We start from the raw sequence: 24,098 nt of genomic DNA on the forward strand, positions 1-24,098 counted from the left end.
TTCTGCTCTAGACGCCTCATATGGATCAATTGCAGTTCAATTTTTTAGCTCACCATCAGTGTTCTTTCTTGTTTATGTTTAAGATGAGACTAGTTCTGAATTCATGTGTATTTTAGGTTTTAATTTTGTTTTTTTTTTTTGTTAAAATAGATAAATTAATTTTCAAAATCAAAAGTTGATATGGATGCTTATGTGTCTTTTTTAATCATTATTTTATGCTAGCGTGACATTTTTTAATATTATTTTATTGGCCATGTCAGCATTTAATGTGGCAACAGTGCACTTCGTTTGTCACATCAGCAATTTCTGTTAAGTGAGTAACGGTAAATACCAAAATGGAATGTCTTAATTAATTTAGGGACTAAAAGTGGTGAAATAAAAATGTAGGGACCAAAATGAAAAAGATGCAAAATATAGGGACTAAAAGTGCATTTACGCCTAAATTATATTATATCATAATTACTGGCACAAAGAAACAAGGATTTCATTTTTTTTTCAAGAATACTAACTATTTTAACACACACAGAGGAAAATGGGAGAATATCTTAAAAAAATTAATAATGATGTATATTCAAAAGGACCCAACGCTTAGATACACAGTATAAAATACAAAAAAAAAGGTACAAAGAACATGATGAAGGGTAATAGAAGACCTTTAAAACAATATGTTAAATACCCATAAAGCCTTCATATATTAAATACAATAAAATAAGTATGTATATATATATATATATATATATATATATTGGTTTAGTATAAATAAAGAATAGTAGTGAAATTATTCATCTATAATATATTTAAAGAAATTATTCATCTATAATATATTTAAAAATAATTACAATTTTTATTTTAATAATCAAGTCATAAGATAATTATTAATTTTAAATCATGGGCAAAATCTAGTTTGTTAAAACATAACTAACTACCAAATATTAACTAAAGAGGTATAATTTTATCTTCTTTATCATCCAATCAAGTTTCTTCTTCAACCCTCCCTGAGTCCCTAATTGTCGAGTCTTTAGAGATAGCTTCTTCAAAATATACAATTGACTCAACTTAACTCATTTAAAAAAAAAAAAAAAAAAACAAGTTCTCTATTCAAACTCTATGCTAGGCTCAGCTCATTTTATAACCATGCCTTAGCTTTTTCAAACTAAAGATGGTTAACAAGAAGAAAAACATAAAGATGCATATAACAAATTCATCAATAAGATTAATAAAATCTAAATAAAATATTATGTAAATCATTTGATGTTGTAAACAATTTTTGTTGTGAGCAACGTGCAAAACAAAAGAGACAAGTATATCAAGACACAAAATTTAACAGGGTTAAACAAATTCTGTGACTATATTCAGGTGCAATGCAAAATCAAATTCCACTAGTAATAATATTGATCATAATCACTCTCACAAATATAAACTAAGCTTAATCCTTAATATCCCGAAATTGTTCCACAGTAACAAATTAAAAAGAATAAGAAAAAAAAAACTATATTTTAACCCCATATGAACTAGCAAACTAATATGTATTCAAAAAAGTTCATTCTATGTTCTTCTAAAAGTCTTGTCATCTTGCAAAAGAGAGGACCTCTGGGTCAAAACTATTGAACTTTTTTTCCCGATGTTTCTATGGTAAGCATTCAAAGTTCAAATCTCTTATCTCTAAAAAAAAAAAAAAAAAAACAAAAAAAAAATTCAGATCTCCCCCTTCATTGAAACTACTTAACTCACTCCTAAATCTCCCCCTTTTATAGGACTACCTATATATTTAACTCACTCCTATATCTTGGTAAAGGAAGAATATATAATAAAGTATTTATTTGACAAAGAATCAATTTTCCTTCAAAACAAAAAATAATAAATAAATAATTTTGGAAGCTGAAATAGAAATTTGAATCAATTTCAGACAATTTTGTTTTTAATATGTAGTCAAGGTTCTTATAGATCTATTCAGCCGAGTAAATTTTGATTTAAGTTGGCATGTTTGATAAACAATTTTGAAAGCCAACATGGACTCAACTCATCACATCAGCAAACACAGTCAATTAAGTTTTAAACTAGCAAAACTCAATTTGCTTTTAACTAAGTAATACGAAAAAAATAAATTTGACTTATCTTCAATACTTTTTATCTAGATATCTCATGTTGCTTTAAATATACAATGGAAGTGGTATTAAGTTTTAATCCTTACCTTTCATTTAATCAGTGAGTAATGTGGCATTTGAGATTAAAATAAAATGAGATTCTAGTTAAAAAAATACTAGAAGCCAAATCCCAAAAATATGCATCCATGAGTTAAAGAACCTTGGTATTTTCTGATTCTCCCCAACAATAATGCCAATCCCTAATTTTTTTTTTTTTTTTATAAAAAAAATGTAAATCATAAGTGACCAAAAAAGTGTAAAGCAGGCTCACATGCACATGTGACTGGGCCCATAAGTGACCAAAAATGTGTTAAGCAGGCTCACACGTACATGTGACTGGGCCCATAAGTTTTGAACTTCCAACGGTACCCTTAATTATGGATTATATTATCCACATTATTAAGGCCCATATCTTTTTCTAATCTCTATTTAAAGTAAAGTATTAACAGACTATTATATATTAGACAATATAATAATGAATTTAGTATTAAAAGTCAAAGAAAGCAATAGAAATATTGGGAAAGAATAAACTTGGGAAGAAATCAAGAATCTTTCCGTAAAAGAAAAGAAAAAAAGATAGCATGGCGCAAGGAGCAAGCAAAGTAATACCGCGTTGAGCTCAGCATTTGGCAAATGCATTATTATTATGGCGTGTACTGTGGCGATGTACTATTCGTGTCAATAACTCTCACGCGGTTTCCCAATAAAAAAAGACCGTCAGATTGACTATCCAACCGTGGACCACCAATCATCGGTTATAACACCACGACCTAATCCAACTAATATTGTATGTTTCTCATTGGTCAGTCAAACACCCAAAATCAGTGATGGAATCGCGCAACTACCACAACAGTCTATAACATATTTTTATGTTTTTAGAAATTAATAAATCACATCATGAAACTAAACTTAAATTCCCAATTGATTCCAAATTTATAACTCCCTAATTCTATTGAATATAATTTATAACTCCCTGATATATGTATTTGAATTTAATTAAAATAAATAAATAATTATAATAATGTATTTGAATTTAATTATGAAACTTGGCTCTTAATAATCGAGTTATCAATCGAAATTATACCATAAAATCGCATATATTCCTAAATTCAAAAACAATGTCAAAATTTAAGTGGGACAGAAAAAGCATGGGAACTAACCACTAAAAACTCACATGAAAAAAAAAAAAAAAAAAACCCACATAACATCAAAACATTCACGAGATTTGTTTCTCAAAAAAAAAAAAAAAAAACATTCACGAGATTTTCATGAAACCATTAAACAATAAAATTCAAGCAAACCTAAAACTAACACGAAGATTAAAGATGTAAGGAGTTAACACACGAAACCGTATATTTACAAGTTCGATCAAACCAGTTCAATGCATTAACTAAAATCTCCGAAAGCTACGTTAGGATAATGAAGATTCAGAAATCTAAACTATCATAGAACCCTCTCTAACCTTGTTTCATCATGTTCTTGAACTCTTCGAAATTGACATGTCCATCACCGTCCTTATCAACCGAACCAATCATCTTCGAACACTCGACAAGCGTACACTTCTCTCCCAACCGCCTCAGAACCTCGTGTAACTCGTTAGCCGAGATCAACCCGTTCTTGTCGAGATCGTACAAATCGAACGCGTCACGAAGCTCCTTCGTCGATGATTCTGACGATGATGATCCTCCCATGTGAAACTCAGCGAACTCGTCGAGACTGATAAAACCGTCCCCGTCCTTGTCAATCTCTGACATTATACTACTTACCTCGTCCGTGGTCGTTCGAGAACCCAACGCATGAAGAATATCCTTCAACTCGTCGCGCGAGATCTTTCCGTCTCCGTTTTTGTCGAACTTGTTGAAGATCTTCTTCACTTCGTCCGTCGTCCCCAGAGAACTGCTGCTACTACGTTTGGAGTTTTTCGCAGCCATGGGAGAGACAAAAGAAAGTGGTTTTTTTCTCTAGGGTTTCTTTTGTGTTTTTTCTAGTGTGTGGCTTACATAGCCTTATACATATCTTTCACGCGGTTTAGTAAAAAACGCGTTTGAAGGTAGAATTAATAACGAATTAATTGTTTTACTTTTTGCACTAAAGACCGATCACGTGTATTCCGGTTAGTTGGCGTGGGTTTTTTTTTTTAAATTAAAATATTAATTAGTTGAGGAGACAATGGGATGTGAACACGTGTTCATATCAAGTCCACAAAATATTTTACATGTACCAAGTTTTTTTTTTTTTTTGAGAATCACATGTGCCAAGTTATAAATACCAGATTTCGTTTGTAAAAAATAAATAAATAATAGATTTTCTTTTTATGAAAAAATTTTGGTTTGTTGAGTCATGACTATTAATAAAGTTGTTAGGAAAATTGTAATAACAAGCTGTAACTGACTCATTTTTATATACATTTATTATTAACAGCACTTTTTACTTATTATTTTTATTATTGATTTACAATTTTTTTTTCTTTTTTTGATAAATAAACACATACAGCAGAAAGGGGATGAAACTCTAATAGAATGAGTCTGTCTCAATTTTATTTATTTATTTATATTTATTAGTGTGGTTGATACTTTTATCAAAAAAAGAGGCTATTGGTCAGTGGTTGTTGGTGACAAATAAGAGGTTGATGAGTTTTGAAAGTTACAAAAAGCAACTCTCAATTTTAACTATTAACTAAAAAAATAAAAAAAAATTAGAAAAAAAAAAAGTAAAAAGTGGCAAATGTAAAAAAATATGTGAAGGAAGTGGTGTAATTGCCGAATCTCAATCCGAGTTTTGAGTGAGAATGAGCTGGGATGCAGACAATTATTATGTTTTGTTCGGGGGCTGTAAGTTGTAACAAGTTAACAAGGACTGAGTTTTTTTTTTTTTTTTGGAAAGAATACAAGGACTGACTTTATGATAGGAAGTTAATTGCAAATATAATTGAGACTTTATGATTGGATCTCTCTCAATTCTCACCCGTTTTTACGCGTTAATAATCCTTCCAAGCAAAGTGAACAGTACTAGCTCCCACTTTTTGGTATGGACCATTTTTTATTTATGGTTGGTTTAGTGCAATATTTTTGAGTAACCGCGTACGCAGTGGATAGGACGGAAATTTATGGTTGGTATAGTTCAAGCTTGTGGCTTGAAGAAAGCAACCACTGAAAACAACTTGACCTCTTTTTCTTTTCTTTTTTTAAGAAAAGAAAAGGACTTGACTTGTTAACGCGTAATTCAGCCAAAAGAAAAAAAAAATGACCAACATAAAAAATCAATCCTTGGAGTTGGAAGGTATGACAGTTGAATATCGTTGGAAAAAACTGTTGGATTATATTTAAATTTTTAGAGACTTCACCGTACAAACACTTTGCTGATCAGTACACAACCAGGAAGACTGGAAGGAACATGCACAAGCAGAAGAAGAGTGAGCAGAACTCTAGTTGATGGGCTTTTCAATTGCTTCCAAGATACCTATTAATATCTCGAAACAATTAAGTCCAAAAAGAAAAACAACATATGTCTTATTGCTACAAATGTAATTAAAAGCCCCAATATTTTCATGCCAGACGAGATGAGCTTGTTGACCCAGCCTGTGTTAATCCGTGGCCAAATTATCAAATTTTCTATATCTCAACGACTTAAATTATTGTGATAATCAGTAATTTAATAGTGTATCAAAGCGAAATCTGAGTTTAATCCATGTTTTCTCCCCCCCAAGAAACTGTATGGACAACTTCAACGCTACGTTAGGGTAATGAAGATTCAGAAATCTAAACTATCAGAGAGGCCTCTCTAACCTTGTTTCATCATATTCTTGAACTCCTCGAAATTGACATGTCCATCACTGTCCTTATCAACCGAACTAATCATCTTCGAACACTCGACGAGCGTGCACTTCTCTCCCAACCGCCTCAGAACCTCGTGTAACTCGTTAACGGAAATCAACCCGTTCTTGTCGAGGTCGTACAAATCGAACGCGTCGCGAAGCTGCTTCGTCGATGACTCCGACGATGATGATCCTCCCATGTGAAACTCAGCGAACTCGTGTAGACTGATATAACCGTCGCCGTCTTTGTCAATCTCTGACATTATACGATTTACCTCGTCCGAGGTCGTTCGGGAACCCAACGCATGAAGAATATCCTTCAATTCCTCGCGCGAGATCCTACCGTCTCCGTTTTTGTCGAATTTATTGAAGATCTTCTTCACTTCGTCCGTGGTCCCCAGAGAACTGCTACAACTACGTTTGGAGTTTTTCGCAGACATGGGAGAGACAAAAGAAAGAGAGTTTCTTTTGTGTTTTTTCCTCTTTTGTAAACCGAAGAGTTTTTTATTGTGTGGTAGTGTGTGGCTTATAGCCTTATATCTTTCACGCGGTTTTTAGTAAAACGCGTTTGAAGGTGAGACTTGAGAGTGCCGAATTAATAACGAATTAATGGTTTACTTTTTGCACTGAGGACCGATCACATGTGTTCCGGTTTGTTGGCGTGGGTTTTATTTTATTAAAAAATTAATGGATAAATTACGTATTTGGTCCCTATCCTATACACCATATTTCAATTTGATCCCTAACCTTTTAATTGTGTCAATTTGGTCCCTAACCTTTCTTTACCGTGTCAATTTAATCCTTACAGTTATCTTTTGGATGAAAATTAATGACATGTCTAATAGCCAAAATAAAAAATTAACTTCTGTTGATGTGATAAAAAACTAAAATTTTATTTTGGTTATTTGCTATGTAAACAATTTTCATCTAATATATAATGGCAAAGACTAAATTGACACGACATTAAAAGGTTAAGGACCAAATTGACACAATTGAAAGATTAAGGACCAAATTGAAATATGATGTAAAGGTTAGGGACTAAATATGTAGTTTACCCAAAATTAATTAGTTGGGGAGACAATGGGATGTGAACACGTGTTCGTATCAACTGCACAAAATACTTAACATGCGCCAAGTTTTAAATACCAGATTCGTTTGTAAAAAAATAAATAAATAAATAAATATTAGATTTTCCTTTTACGAATAAATTTTGGTTTTTTTTTTTTTTTGAAACAATAAATTTTGGTTTGTTGAGTCATGACTATTAATAGAGCTGTTATGTAAATACTGATGACATGTTGTAGATTGATCATTAATAACACTTTTTATTTATTATTATTAGTGATTTACAATCTTTTTTATTTTCTTCTTTTTGAGAAATAGACAACTAGCAGAAAGGGGATGAAATTCTAATAAAATGACTCAGCCTTTTTTATTTATTAGTGTGGTTGATGCTTTTATTTTATCAATAAAAGGGGGCTATTGGTCAGTGGTTGTTGGTGACAAATAAGAGGTTGATGAGTTTTGAGTATTGGGATATGGTGGGTATGGTACCGAGTGCAATAATAATAAATGATTGAGATTGTAAGTTGAATGTAATAGTAATGAATGGTTAAGATTGAAAGTTGTAAAAAATAAATTTTAATTTCAACTATTAAATAAAAAAATATTTTAAAAAAGTAAAATGTAAAAAATGTGTGAATGAAGTGGTGTAATTGCTTCCACCGGATCTCAATCCGACTTTTGAGTGAGAATGAGCTGGGATGTAGACAATCATTCTGTTTTGTTCAGGGTTGTAAGTTGTAAGGGTTTTTTTTCTTTTCTTTTTTTTTTTTTGGGGAAAGAATACTAGGTCTGACTTTGTGATAGGAGGTTAATTGCAAATATAATTGAAACTTTATGATTGGATCTCTCTGAATTCTCACCTGCTTTTACGCGTTAATAATCCTTCCAAGCAAAGTGAACAGTACTCGGTTTTGTTAACAGGTGCCGGCCTGCACCTGTTAATGAACCAGCCTCTGGTCCCACCTGCATAGCAAATTGGGAAAAAAACACTTTTCAGCTTTAGTTGGTGTAAAACGTGTATCTTGGTTTGCACAGTAATTACAAGACAAAGATGTCCCTTCAACACACTTTTAACATATTTCTCTCTATTTTATTTTTTATTTTTCACCTAATTTCACTTTACCAATATTTTACTCTTTTATCTTCTTTTACTTTATCAATATCAAATTCACTTTTATTCATTTTACTATTATCAAGCCCAATTCAAAAAAAAAAAAAAAGATGAAATAAAGTTCAAATGTTTAATGAAGGATTAAACAATTGGAATGCAAGGTACAATAATTTTATTTTATTATTGTAAGCGTACAATTAGTGCCCAGACCCAAACACGTGATGGATTCAAGCTCAAATGACCTTATACAATTAAATTTGTAGAGTGTGCCTTGAAACCTTTGTTTTAAGGATATTAGAGTACAGATGGAGGGCTAAATTGTCAATTCACACACAATCAAAGTATGAAAATAATGAGAAATCCTCCTCGGACGTAAGACGAGGAAGTCTTATACTGCTACTCTTTCTCTGAGTAATAGTCTAAAATTGAAGGTGAAGTCTACAATAATTTCTCTCTCTCTCTCTCTCTCTCTCTCTCTCTCTCTCCTGTCTTTTACTCCCTCATTTACCATGCTCTTTTCTTTTCTTTTATATCATTCTTCTTCTTCTTCCCTTCATCTTCCACGTGTAGCACAAATCATCCTTTTAGATACTTGTCCCATCCTCCACTCTCTGAAAATCTTCCAACAATAGCTAGAAGGCTAATTACCACTGTTCAGAAGTCATTTCCCCATTAATGTGATTAGAGAGGTAGGTGCAAGATCTTTAATGCGGTGGTAATAACCTTTTTCCTTGATATTTTTCATATGTTCTTCCTCTCTATGAATGTGTGGAACATGCTCTTACCCCACAAACTTTCCAGAACTCTCCTTCCAATTAAGATGTCGTGCCCTGTAATCTTTATTGGATTGTGCCGAGGAGATTCCTCTCCTCGGACAACACCGCCATCCTTCCCAGCAAGAGCCAGCTTGTGGGCCTCTAAGGATACTCTCGGATGGGCTTATAACACCCATATCAGGCCCAAGACCTAGATACTTGTTTTAATCATTCTACCCCCATAATTATATTTATATTTATTTTTAAATATATTTGGATATGAGGTTAAACTTTTTTATTTGTATAATTTTTTTTTTTCATTTGGATTGTAATCAAATTAAATTATGTATCAACTTAGAAATTATAGGAGAAAAATTTGGATTGTAATCAAATTATGAATTATGTGAAATATATATATATATATATATATATATATATATTTGTGTGTGTGCGTGTGTGTGTGTGCGTGTCTAATAATATAATATTAGTCTAATGGAATTTTATAACATACTTTTTTTTTTATAATACATAAACGTCAAGTATATTTGATTGTTACGAAACCTGTTACGTCTGAGCATATAAGCACTAAGCAGTACTAGTGGTATCATTAATGGTTTGTTTTTATATGTTTATTACTATATTTGTAGTTATAATTGTATTTTAATTTTAGATATATGAGATTTGATAATAAAAAAATTACATGGCTTGTTAATTAAATGAATTGAATGTGTCGAGTTGAGTTAACCTGTTTAATAAATAGGTTGTATTCGGGTTGAGAATTCCTGACACGTTTACTAAACAGATCAAATTTGGGTGTTCGGGTGGATTGTGCCATTGATCGGTTTGTGGTGTTTTATTGGTAGTGGGATGTATTATTTTGTTGTAGTAAGTATGTTATTTTATGTTTATATTATTTTATTGTGCTGAAAACTAAAATAGATCCACTGTTGTTAAATGTTTTGTAAAATGTGTAAGTAAAATAGATAAAATAGCTTTTTGTAGTGCCAAATGCCTAAAAAAATAGTTTTACTACTGTGAATGCTCTAACCCCATGAAATATATATCTGTCATAGTCCCATCAATCATTATATTCAATTATATTTTTTTTATTAAATAAAAAGTTTATTTTATACCCTTAGCCAACACCCACCCACGTATGCCCCTTTGTTTTCTTCTCTCTTTTTTTCTCATCCACCCATTTCTTCTCAAATATCCACTTCATTTCATTTATCTGCTTTCCTCCACACCTTTATCTTCTTTCTTCCTCTACATTTCATCCATCCTCTCTCACTCTATAGCCCCAAAACCAAATTGAACACAAAGAGCCATCTTCATCTTGTCTACATTTGCAATCTCCTTCACTATCATAGCATGTTTCAGGCTCCAATGCTTTGGCTTACTTTCACTTCTCTAAATTTTTTATAGAATTTTGGGTTTTTATTTTACTTTTTTTTTTGGTAACACATTTTGATATCCTTTAGCCTAGTTTGTAACTTTTGTCATTTTTCCCCCTTACTTAGCAAGGCACTTGTGATTGCAGAAAATAGTTTGGTGAAGGTAGATGCAATAAATCACTTATGCTTGTATAGCCTTCTTCAAGGCATTAATATCATCAATATGAGTAGACACACCAATGGTGAAGTCATAAACATCGTCATCTTGACCATCACTGATGTTAAGTGAGATTAGTGATGGTCCGATGGAGTTCCTTGTCCATAACTAGATGTTGCTATGATTTTCTTTGTATGTCTTTTTTTGTGTATTTTGCAGTGATAGAGTGGGAATAAATTTGAGAGTTCACAATAAGACTTTGGGTAATTTAGAGATAAAAAACATGTTTTTTCAATTTTGAGCTCATAGGCCTTTCGGTCTGGTTTCAAAATGATATGACTTTTTTCATCTTAATTAACTGACACACGCCTAAGCCTAATACATGTTCAACTTTTTCCATATCCCTAAAAGAAACATGAATATTTTATTTGAATTTTTATCACATTAACGTGCAGCAGCCGTTAATTGCATCCTTTTTTATTTGTGGTTGGTTTAGTGCAGTATTTTTGATTAACCGCGTACGCAGTGGATAGGACGGGAATTTACGGTTGGTATAGTACAAGCTTGTAGCTTAAAGAAAGCAACCATTGAAAACGACTTGACCTGTTTTTTTTTTGTTTTTTTTTTATTATATAGAAATTAAAGAAAAGGACTTGACTTGCTAACGCGTTAAAAAAAAAAAAAAAAAAAAAAGACCAACATAAAAAATCAATCTTTGGAGTTGGAAGGTATGACAGTTGAATATCGTTGGAAAAAACTGTTGGATTCTTTTAAATTTTTAGAGACTTCACCGCACAAACACTTTACTGATCAGTACACAACCAGGGAGACCGAAAGGAACATGCACAAGCAGAATATGAGTGAGCAGAACTCCAATTGATGGGCTTTTCAATTGCTTCCAAGATAGCTGTTAATATCTCCGAACAATTAAGTCCAAAAAGAAAAACAACGTATGTCTTATTGCTACAAATGCAATTAAAAGCCCTAATATTTTCATGCCAGACGAGATGAGCTTGTTGACCAAGTCTGTGTTAAAAAGTTATGGTTAAATTATTAAATTTACTATATTCGGATAACTTAAATTTTTGGAATAATCAGTAATTGAATATGGTATCAGAGCGGAATGTCCTAAATTCGATCTAGGTCTCCTCTATTTTACTTCTCATTTAAATTCTCACGTGTTGGGCCTCATTTATTAAAAATATAGTTTCGACCTACACGTGAGAGGAAGATATGTCCTTAATGTGATGCATATTACGATAATGTAATATTAAGGTTTTTGGTTTATATTATTTTTTTTCTAACATTACCATAATATAAAATTACAAAATATATCACATCATCTTAATTTTATCGTTTTCCTAAATAATGTAATGTTGTATTCTTGTATTATTATATTAATGTAAAATTACAATAACATAATATTACGATATAATGTAACATTACAGCAAACCAAATGCCCCCTTAGAGCATTCGCATTAGGTGTGCTATAAGAAATATAAGAAATAGCATGGTAGTATAGTTCTAAATTGGCACTATATGCTAAAAAAAATAGTTTATTATTATTATTTTTCTCTCTCATCTCTCTGAACTTTTTTTCACTCACACATTCTTTCTTCTATTTTCTTCATTCACTATTTCTCTATTCAAACTTCTCCGTTACTCCCTATATTGTGTTTTGATGTTGTCAAACAGTAATGTGAAGAAGTGCTTTGTTTGATGTTGTCATACTGAATTATTATTATTATTATTATGGTGCATAAGTTGAACATGTATACATACATATGCATTTTCTTGGTTAAGAATCAAAAATTTTATCCAAGCTTGAGTTTTTTTTTTCTTCTTCTTTTATCTTTGTGTGTAATATGGTGCCAACTTGCCTCTTTGTATTGTGGAATGTTTTCAAAGTCTCTTCACCCATTGTGGTACAGCTTTTATTAGGAAATGTTGTAACAAGCCAAAATTTTGAGATGACAAAACTACCTAGAACATGAATTGGTTCAGTTCAAAGATTAAAAAAAAAAGTTAATATTTAATTATTAGTACATGAAGTGGTTTATATACACTTCAACATTTTGGAATTTTAGTTTTTGTGGGTATTAATTAATAATCACTGGGATGTAGTTGTTGGAAAACGATATAAACTTCCATATTTTTTAAAGATTTTTCTCTTAACAAGGCATCTTATACTATTGTGTTTGAGGAAGCCACAACATCAATTCAGATAATAGCAAAATTCAAACAGCAGCAGAAGTCCAAGCTATGTAGCAACTTAAAAGGACAAAGATTTTGAGTTTTTAGTACATTTGAAATTTAAATAATTGATGATGCAATTGAAGATTTGAGTAAAGATATAGTAGAAACAGCATATTAGGATTAGGATTTCTTTTAAATTCGAATTATGCTGAGCTAGTTGTTATTTAGTTTATATAGAAGTTGTTCCTATTTTGTAGGATTTTATTGTGGAGAAGATTATCTCCTTTTGGGTATTTCTATACTAAACAAATGAATGAAAAGGCAGGATAAAATTGACTCAATTGAATTCTATATATGCTCTTGTTATAGTTTAGAAGGTCATTTGTTGTGTTTAGTTAATAATATGATGATGAAAAATCATCTCCACCTACTAATATTGTTTAATTATTTTGATATCTAGGTTTAAACCTTCGTGCAAATTAAGTTCACTACTTTCCCAAAGAATTCAGAGAGACCTTTCTCTCTAATCTTTTTTCATCATGTTCTTGAACTCCTCGAAATTAACATGTCCATCACAATCAGTATCAAACGAGCTAATCATCTTCGAACACTCAACAAGCGTATACTTCTCACGCAACCGACTCAGCACCTCTTGAAGCTCATTTGCAGAGATCAATCCATTCTTGTCGAGATCATACAAATCAAATGCACCACGAAGCTCCTGGGTGGATGACTCAGGTGTTGTCGATCCATCCATATAAAAGTTAGTGAACTCGTCAAGGCTTATGAAGCCATCACCGTCCTTGTCAATCTCTGACATTATGCAACTCACCTCAGCCGACGTCATTTGAGACCCTAATGCATGGAGGACGTCATTCAAATCGTCGTGTGAGATCTTCCCATCTCCATTCTTGTCGAACTTGTTGAAGATCTTCTCAACTTCATTTGTTGTCCCCAGAGAACTACTACGCTTCGAGCTTCTACTAGCCATTGGAATACACAACAAGAAAGAGACTTTAGGGTTTCTTTTGTGTTTTTGTATTTTTCTTCCACAAACTGATGAGATTCTTGTGTTATAGTGTGTGGTTTTATACTGTTTGGAGGGAGAATCCGTGCAAATCAATCATAAATTAATGGCTTAATTTTGTTAGTTGGTGTGGTTTATAAATCAATAAGTGCACTGTATCCAATAATAATAATAATAATAATAAGTGCAGAAAATATTTCACACATGTCTCAGTTATACATGACATAATTATTATTTAATTATTTATTTATTTAGTAAAAGGTTACATATGAATGGTAGATATTAAAGTGATATTAGTGATAGATTTGTGACTACCAATAAAAACTAATCAATAACTATTGTAATTATTTTTATATAAAGAGTAGTGCTACCACGTTAACGATACTCACCAAAAAAAAACATAAGTTGCAAGTTCTTAGTAGTTTTTATTTATGTTTACAATTGACATCACTTTGTACTTACCATTAATAGCTTACAATATAGAATGTGTTGTTAAATTGTTTTACTCTTATTTGACTTACACTCAGTATTTCACTTTATGCTTCACCCAGTGCTAGCTCAAGTTCTAGGCCAAAGAGTCCTAGGCCTTAGCCCCAAATTGTAAAATGATAGCTAGAAATTCAACACCCAAAATATATATTGAGCCAATAGAAATTAAACACAATTGAATGCCTAAATTGTTTCCAAAAAAAAATTGTTATGAGTTTGTTAAAAAAATGTTAAATAATCATTGAAAATCAATTTTCCTAACTACTTGTAAAGGAGATTTAATTAAATATAAATAGAAAACTATGTTAGCAATTTTGTATCAAAAAAAGCAAGAAGAACAATATTTAAACCAGATAAATATAAAAATTAATATTTAGTATAAAAAATCACCGAAATTTATCGCTTTGGGTTCCAAAATGTATAGAGTGCTATCTTGGCAACCACAGTTATTCATATAATTGACATCGTATAATTAAAGTGGAATACCAAAATGGGATAAAGAAATCTTATTTTTGTTGTTGAGACTTGAAAAAGTATTTGGTTAGTGGTTGGTGACCAATTAGAACTTGACACGTTGAGTAGGTACCAATTAGAACTTGACACGTTTTGACTTTTGAGTACGAATGAAATGGTATGCAGACAGTTACTTTGACATAGAGAAGTAGCTTATATTATTATTTAGGAAAATGTTAAAAAATGACCTAAAACATTAAAGGATTAGAGCATTTGTAGCCGTGGAGCTAAAAAGCTATATCTATTTTAGCTCCACCAACACACAAAAAACCACCATCTAACAGTGAAACTATAGCTATATTTTTTAGCTTCTTTGCTACAGTGCACATCTATGTGCACAGTAACTTAGAGCTAAAAAAAACAATTTTTTATTCCTTGCCTGGTTATGTGTGGCTAAATGGTTGTATATAGTGGATATATTATTTTATTGTATTAGATATCTTATTTTATTGTGATATTTATATTATTTTATTGTGTTGAAAGTTAAAATAGATCTACTGATGCAGTATGTATGTAGGTAAAATAAATAAAGTAACTTTTTGTAGTGCCAAATAGCTAAATTTTTTGCTCTACTGTTGTAAATGCTCTTAGCATCCGAGGATGAAAAAAAAAAACTCTATTTTGCATCCTCACAACCTACTTTATCTATTTTATCATCTCATTTTAGAACTCACCCAACATTCTAATTTCAATTTTTAGATACAACCTAATAAAATAATATAAAATAAATAATAAAATAAACATAATACCATCTACGCTCTCTCCTCTCCCATGTCATTTCTCTCTCTTTCTCAAATCTCAGCCACAGTAGCTCTCTCTTCCTTTCACAGCCGAATCTCCATGGCTGGAGCTTATAATCTTTGCTGCTTTCCACCATGTGGATCTCTACCCTTCTCTCTCTACATAAAATACAACAACTGAAAGCCACACGATTCAAAACGCAAAACACAACAACTAAAATCCACACAAAATGCAACCACCCAATCTGATCTCCCTAGCTCCACCACTCTCATTGATTCAAACAAGCTCCAGCCACCGAAACCAATTCAAAAACCCACCACCGATTTAGCAACCCACACTGATTCAATAACCTATGCCAATTCAAACCCACGACGCTGATTCAACAACACATGTTGATTCAACCCACCTCTGAAACCCAGTCACTGATTCAACTTCAATACCAGAACTAAAACCCAACCAACGCCCAAACGACCACCACCGAAATCCACCACCAATCTGAACCCAACAAACACTGAAACAACCCTTTACTTTAAACCTAGCAACTATTGATTCAACCCAACCAAAAAAAATCGAGTGAAGAGAGAAAAAAAATATTTAGAGAAAAGGAAACTGAAACAACCCTCTACTTTAAACCTAGTGACTACTGATTCAACCCAACCAAAAACAGTCGAGTAAAGAGAGAGAAAAAAATATTTAGAGAAAAGGAAGAGAGAGAGAGAGAGAGAATAAAATATTAGATTTTTAAGTTTACAATTGTGAATAATAGGTTGTATATGTAGGAAGTTACTATTTACAGATAACATAAATTTTTACATCTACCAACCCAGATGGAGCATGTTTTTAGTTGTTTTGGTTGTAAAATGGCATGCTAGTGCTCTTAGTTTAGGAACTATATTTATAAGAAATTTTTTATGTGAAAAGAAAAAAAAAATTGTTTTGACTACTTTTATATATCTCATTAAAATGATTTCAAAACTTTCTTAAAATAGTTTATTAATAATTGTCTTAGGGGCATCCATTAACAAAACTCTATTACTAGTTAACTTTATCAGATATGGCTTGTTTAAAATTAGACACATCTTCCGTGCAAAGAGGCATTGTACACAAATTTCACCCAACTTTATTTTGATAGCCGTAGGAGGCTATTTGTTTTGAAAATATAATTGAAGCTTATAATTGGAGCTCTTAGGATGCATTTGAGACTTGAGAAAAAGTTAGCTTCTTTTATTTTTAACTTATTTTTACCCCTAAAGTGACTCACATTGCAATATTAAGTAGGTTCCATTACTCTAAAAATCAACTTTTAGTATATATTTTTTTAATATACTTTCTGTAAAAAAATTTTAATTCAGCAAAATAAATGATTCTCAAACGAACTTCTTTAGGGTTTGTTTGTGTACAGCGTCTGCGTTTGCATCTGTTTCCCTTACCTTTTTTGTTGCTTATCTATGGTATTGTTCATGGACCAGCCAAGTGAGAAAAACTGGTAAATAGTAATTTATAATTTACTACAGTGTTTTTAACAATAAATTTTTAGTAAAATAAGCAATTCACGCTTTTTTTTCATTGAGAAATGCGTTTCAATGCTTTTTAGTAGGTCTCGTGCACTTTTTACGGGACCCACAAACTTCTTTTTTCACCAAAAATTTCATTAAAAATAGGTCCTACGTTACTATTTATACATTTAAAAATTATTTTGTTACAAAATTTTTAATTTTTAATTTTTAATAAAATAAACGGTATTCAAAAAGACCTTTAGAATATATTTAGACACTATTTATTTGGTTAAAAATTGAAAAAAAAAAAAAAAAACAAACAAACAAACAAACTATCCATCAATGAAATCAATTTTCTAAAAAGGTGGAACGTGGGACGCGGACGCGCAAAAGAAACAGAACCACCTCACCTGTTTACGCGTTTTAAGTTTTTATTCTTTTCGTGCAAAGTGGGACGGTTGACAACGACCTAGATCCCACTTTTGAGGAAGCGCGTACGTACGTAGTAGATGGGAATTCAAGGCAGCTTGTGGCATGGTGCAACGAATTAAAAAGTACTATATATGTTATAGAGTATAGACTGGAAAGTTTGCTAACGCGTTATTCTTTAGACCTGCTTTAAAAAAATCAATCCTTGGAAGTTAATTAAGGCCCCACTTGAATCTCGTTGGAAAAAATTGTTGGACCAAGACTTATTTCTTATTTTTAAAGACTAAACACTGTAGAAATACTTCACAGTCCTCTTTACACAATTAAACTATCACGGAACACAATCAGATTCAGACCTCAATTATTGGCTTTTCAATTATGAGGGCGGCTCAAAACAAACAGAGAAATACTAGTCTCAGGTGGGAGTTGTGAAGACTAGAGAGAAAAATAATAGATTTATAAGATCCACATTTACCGCTAACAATTAGTCATGCGGCGAATTATAATAAAAATTATGATATTTTTTATAACACTAGCATTTTTCAAATAGTAAATCATGTTACACACTCTTTATTATATTTTTTTATACCCACTCTAAACTTATGTTTTAAAAACATAATTTCAATTATAATTATGAAATTGTATTTATTTTACAATTTTAAATAAATTCGTGTTTTGACAGTTAATATGTCATTGCATGTCATGTAACTATCATCGCACTAAGGCCAAACTAAAAGAAAAACAACACCACATGTCTTGGTACAAATGCAATTAAAAGCCGCAATTTTTCCATGCCAGAGGAGATGAGCTTCACAAAGCAGTTGGCCCAGCCTGGAGCCAAACAAATGTAAGCTCGTTTGGGGCTGCTTACAAGTAGTTCTTGGATGCAATATTGGGGCCACGTGTTGGCAACTTTGAGGTACATGATGCTCCAGCTAAGATCCATGAGAATGTTGGACCACATAGTCGGAAGCTTTTGCAGTAAGTACTTCCATGGAGACAAGAAAATCATTGCCATTAGGAATTAGCTTGCACAATAATAAGCAAAAAAATGGGCATACGTCGTTTTGGGAAACCTCGAATGTCGGTTACACAAAGTATATGAAGAACATGAGTTAATTGAAATTTGCATAGATAAACCAGATGTTTAAGGGTATTTAGAAAATTCAATTGAGTCCCAACCTAAACCAGTGCTCAAGAAATAACTGTTCATATACTGATAAAGGATGTATGGATTCTCGAGAAGAGAGGAGCCATGGTGGTCCCCCCAGACTCCCATATCACTCAGTTTGCCCAACTTCTCCAAAAAGCAAGAAAGTGGGAAGTGTTTGTGAAGCCAACTAGAAAAACCTATGACTTATGAAAAGAATATACTTTATAATTAGTAATTTGTCAAAAAGAAAAAAAGAAAAAGAGGCAAGGACAAGAAATGGGAAGAATATCCACTTGTACCTTACATAATTGATAGGCAAGTGGATGGCAGATGGAATTCTTAAACTCCCTATTGTTAATTAGCAAGGAGTTGACCAAGGAAAAAAAGAAGCACCCTTTTATGTTTTTTTTTTAGTTCCATCAATACATCCATCATGATGCTACAGAATGTCATTCCATCCAACGTGCCTTTCATCAAAGTCAAAAGGATCGAAGATGGAACGTTAAGTTTGACTTCCTAAGCGCAGGGAAGTCAGGAGTGCATAGCAAAATCCTCTACCTTATGATGACAAAGGGAAGTGCACTGCCTAGATTCTACCACAAAGGTTGTCATGAATAAGTTCATTAACCAACCCAACTATGTGAATACAATGTTCAATAATCAGCCCATCCTCGATCAACTTATTGTTTTCAAAAATATGTACAATCTCTTGAACAGTTGAACTATAACATCATTCTTTGCTATCTTCTTCTCCTTCTTCTTTTTTTTTTTTTGGTTTTGTTTTGTTTTTTTTTTTTTTTTTTTTTGGGGTTGATAAATAGTTCTTTGCTATCTACCTACAAAGAACAAACCTAGCCTAATCAGGAGAGATTTTCTACTAAAGAATGAGCCTCAACCTTACCATTATTAGCTTTGACATAATTTTATATAATAAATTACAAAGACTAGAACTACACTGATTAAAAATATTTGCCCAATGTTCTTTGGAGTAAGGGTAATGATGTAAAGTTTGAACCTTTTAACAGAGTCACATGTTTGAAAAAAAAAATAGTTGCAATGACATCAATAACCTGTATCCCAATATTAATTCTTATAACAACATATAACATAACATAATACTCACAGCTCAACCCGACCTGCGAACATAAATTGCCACCACTATATGTTACAGGCTAAAAGCAACCACAACCACAAACACAAACATATGCTAGAAGCCACTACAACCACATTCAAATCCATAACCACAGGCTAGAAGCAAGTCAGTCACTAGAGACGATGATTGCAACAAATCGGGGATGTAGAACTAGATTTAGGCAGTATTTTAGTACATAGTAGTGGAAAACAAGATGGCTAAAATACTATCCATTTTGTGTATGCAATGTCAGTTACATTGTAATGTAGTGACAATGACTTGTTTTGTGATGGTTTTATGGTTAATCATGGATACTATCCATTTTAAATATGCAATGTTATGGATGAACTTATATTATAACAGTCTTAAACAATATAATCCAGGGAAATATAACACTATATATCTTGAATAGGAATTATGAAAAATCCATTCTGAATTTTTGTTTGTTGATTTTCTTGAACAATGTAAGACAGGGTATATGTCCTATGAAGTACTGATTGCAGTGCATTGTCTAGAATTTGTGGATACTATCTATTTTGAGTATGCAATGTTATGGATGAATATGAGTTATAACATTCTCCCAAACAAGGTAACCAAGGAATTATATTTTGAATAGGAAATATGAAAGTTATATTTTGAATTAAAAATGATATATCTACAACATTTTTATAACACTTTCACAACAAATCCTAGATGGTAGGTTGTTACTTACTATTATTGGTGGCAAAAAAGTAATTTCAGTAGTGGAGTCCAATGTGGGTGATACCGTACCATATCGGCCGGTACGGCTGGAAAATACTGTACCAGCCAGTGCACCGGTACAAGTACACCCCCTGTTTCGTACCGGAAAAAATACCGGCTGTTCCAGCCGCATACCGGCCGTACCGGCGAAATTCGGCTGTTTCGGCCGGTAAATAGATACTGGACTGAAATACAAATCTGAGTAAGCCAAGAAAACACAAACACGATCCTCTTCTTTTCTTTGTTCATCTGTCTCTCTCTTAAACGGTAACCCAATCAAAACACAAACACAATTTAAATTTTAGAAACGACAGATCAAGAACAGGGAAAAATACAAATTTAATTAGAACAACAAATCTAAAATCAAAATAAAAACAAAAAATTAAGAAAATGAAAGCCTATCTAAGCTCCATTGTAACAACAAAGTGAATCAAAACAAGAAAAAAAAAAAAAAAAAAAAAAAAAAAAGCCAGACAGGCAGACGAAGGCCAATCAGCTGTGTGTGTGAGTGAAGTGAGATGAAGAAGAAAGAAAAAAAAAATGCAAACATAGAGGTTGGCTGTGTCACCTGTGTGTGTGAAGTGAGCCGAAGAGGAAAGGAAAAAAGAAAAAAAAGAAAAAAAGAGGAAGCACGGATGAAGAGGAGAAAGAGAGAGGCAGGTTCTGGAAACTGAAGATAAGAAAGGAGAGGATAAGATATATGGGAAATGGGAATAGGTCAGGACTCAAGTGTGTGGTGGAGAAAAATCAAGAGAAAAAAGAAAAAGAAAAAAAAGAAAAGAAAAGGAAACGTATGGATAAGGATGAAAGAAAGGAAAAGAATAGGAAATGACCCTTCGAAACACTACTACAATATTTTCACAATAAATTTTAAGTAATTAGCTAATAATGATGAGTAAAAAAATAATTCCAGCGGTGGGTTCAAATTAGAACTAGTAACAACTTTCCACATAAGATTTTGATGTAATTCTTGTAAAAGTATTGTGATAAATATTGTGAATATAACACTTTTTATTGTTTATTTAAATTTCCTTTAGTTTAAACTTAAAAGGCCAATACTTGGCCTAGGACCCTAGATGATGTGATAGTGAATTGATTTTAAAGAGATGACAATTTTGTATTTTTATTTTTCCATATAATTTTTTGAAAAGTATTTTTTATTTACTTTTTTTTTCTCAAAAAATCCATCTCTTTTTTTAGACAAAAAACAAACCTCTCTTTATTTACTCCAAAGTATTATATAAAACAATAAACATACTAATAAAATAATCATTATAACTAAATGTTTATAATAAAAAAATCATTATAATCTTGTATATTGTATAAAATAGTAAAAAATAGCGGTAAATCTGAAACGGTACACCGGTATTGACCGGTATCTAAAATATATCGTACCACTAGCCAAACCGGTACAGCCTCCGGTACGGTATTGACTTCCTTGGTAGAGTCATATTAAAAACCTATAATAACTTGCTACCTAAAATTTGTTGTAAAAATGTTGTGAATATATTGTGAATGCACTTCTCATTTTGAATCATTGCTTGTTGAGTTTCTTGAACAATGTATGATAGGGTATGTCTTACAAAGTGGTTGTGGTGTAGTGCCACAATTTTTGTCTAATTTTCCTTTGAAGTGGTTTTCAAGCACTAGTTACCGTGCTTGTAGGATTATTGTGAATGGTACACAAGGGCATATGCTTTTTGATTTATATGTACAATCTTTACTTTCAACTTACATGTAATCAAAAAATTTGTTAAGACAAATTTATTCCTAAATTGCAAGAAAATTGTGTCATAATTTAAACTTGATACATCATAAACAAAGAACATAAATAAGCAAATGCTGATTCATCAATTTCATGAAGGATAAGTTTAGAGATAATTGTTACATTGTGCAATTTTACAAGCCAATACCCTTTGTACCAATTGAACCAACTAAAACCTACACATATATAATGAATTTAAAACCCAACTTTAATATGTACTCTCCTCTATGGGCTTGCTAATGACTTGTTTGAACAAACGTCCCTTATCAATATCAATATATTCTCATCTTGTGGCTGCCATTGGGCATATGGATTTTGAGTTCTAAACCCTAACGCATGCATACCTCTAACACCAGACTTACATAGTTTGGTCTCAATGATGGGTAATTTAGTACTGCTGAATTATTATTTAATCCACATGTGCCAATAACTTTGTACCACCTGTCCTAAGTTTTTAAAATTAAATAATTTGGTCCAAGTAAGATACTAAATTTGCATTCCATTAAGTCATGTAAGACATACGTTGACTAACATAAAAAGAATGATGTTAAACAAAAAAGAATTTTTCGGTGAAGTTTATGAACGAAAATAATATTTTAGCCCAAAATTTAAGTTGCCTCATTCCTTTTTTTTTTTTTTTTTTTGGTGGAGATGTGTGTTGCCAAGTTGTCTTAGATATCTAGTCTGTAAACAAAAATTATACCTGAGTATAGAGCTGGGGATGAATTGTGGTTATGCTGATTTACTTGGGGCAAATGACATCTCTTAACTACACTCTCTGATTTTACAGAATTTAATCCTTAGATTTTGATACAAATATTCATTCTATAAAAGCATTATTAAGCTCAAAATCGTGTAACACTGCACAAATCTATTGTAACAGATTCGACTGAAATTGAGAATTTCAATTTGCACCAGCAATAACAAAACTGAATTTATATCTATTATGACCTGCTTCACAATGGATACTCTAAAATATGTGCAAAGATTACATTATCAACAAACAAATTCTTTTCCAAGCAATAATATAAAATAATAAAATATTTAGCACTAATATAAAGAGGATCAAAATCCAATCTTATATAAAATCATAATACTTAAAATACAAGCCAAAAATTTAACACTAATATAAACAAAGAGTTTCAAGCAAATTGTTTTACAAAAACAATAAAATAAAGTCTCAAAATATTAAAAATTCAATTAAAATGAAGTAAATATACAAGTCTCCTAATGGTTACATTGATAACAATGACATTTTAGTAAATATATTTGGAGGGGGCCGGGCAAAACAACCAAAATTTGGTCCCATCTTCCCTCTCGATACTGAAGATTTTGCCTATCACATTTTCAGGATGGAGAAAACCCGAATACGAAAGTGTCATACAAACGCCACATAATTATAAACACCCGGCTCTTGAGTACCTTAATTTCAGAGGCTATTTGGTCGACAATGATGTGTTGGAAAACCTCCCCAACTTGTCTAAATCAGTACTTCATGTTCTGGGATGTTTTCATCCAGAGTGGTTGTTGAACTTCATGGAACCCCTCAATAACATTAGATCCTTGGAATTATGGATAGAGATCGCAAGGGTAATCTGCCATCGTGCTTCTAATCAAGATGATGTTCCCATGTTTAAAGTTGTCTTCCATGAAGTTTTATGGTGAGCTCAGGTCGTGGCCTAAATGGGTTGTGTGGGATGCAATACAACTATTGCTTTGTCGGGCTCCAGAGCTACAGACACTTACCTTTGAATTTACACGCCAGTGTAGGTCGATCTCAATGTTCTGGACCTGACAATCGCTTGAAGCTGCTGGATGTTCCTGAATGTATGTCATCACACCTTCCAACCATTCATTATAAAGGATTTTCAGAGTATGAGATAGAACTTGTTGACGCATAATTTACTTCAGCTCTGGCACTCTAAAGTTGTAAAAATTTTCTAACTTGACATTTAAAGGGTACTTGACTGGTACCA

The 24,098-nt window shown here is 32.0% G+C and overlaps 3 protein-coding genes across 3 annotated transcripts; all 3 read right to left on the reverse strand.

Annotated features, from left to right (window-relative positions):
* Positions 1–3,407: 3,407 nt before the first annotated feature.
* LOC142642020 (putative calcium-binding protein CML23) lies at positions 3,408–4,129 on the reverse strand. The gene has a single exon (XM_075816370.1). It carries the CDS (start codon positions 4,073–4,075, stop codon positions 3,602–3,604), a length of 474 nt encoding a protein of 157 aa, XP_075672485.1. The 5' UTR covers positions 4,076–4,129; the 3' UTR covers positions 3,408–3,601.
* A 1,313-nt stretch (positions 4,130–5,442) lies between these two features.
* LOC142642021 (putative calcium-binding protein CML23) lies at positions 5,443–6,439 on the reverse strand. The gene has a single exon (XM_075816371.1). The coding sequence runs from the start codon at positions 6,396–6,398 to the stop codon at positions 5,925–5,927; it is 474 nt and encodes a 157-aa protein (XP_075672486.1). The 5' UTR covers positions 6,399–6,439; the 3' UTR covers positions 5,443–5,924.
* A 6,720-nt stretch (positions 6,440–13,159) lies between these two features.
* LOC142643868 (calcium-binding allergen Ole e 8-like) lies at positions 13,160–13,627 on the reverse strand. The gene has a single exon (XM_075818597.1). The coding sequence runs from the start codon at positions 13,625–13,627 to the stop codon at positions 13,160–13,162; it is 468 nt and encodes a 155-aa protein (XP_075674712.1).
* Between the last annotated feature and the right edge of the window lie 10,471 nt (positions 13,628–24,098).

Source organism: Castanea sativa, chromosome 7 (assembly GCF_040712315.1).
Source record: "Castanea sativa cultivar Marrone di Chiusa Pesio chromosome 7, ASM4071231v1".
Lineage (NCBI taxonomy): Eukaryota > Viridiplantae > Streptophyta > Magnoliopsida > Fagales > Fagaceae > Castanea > Castanea sativa.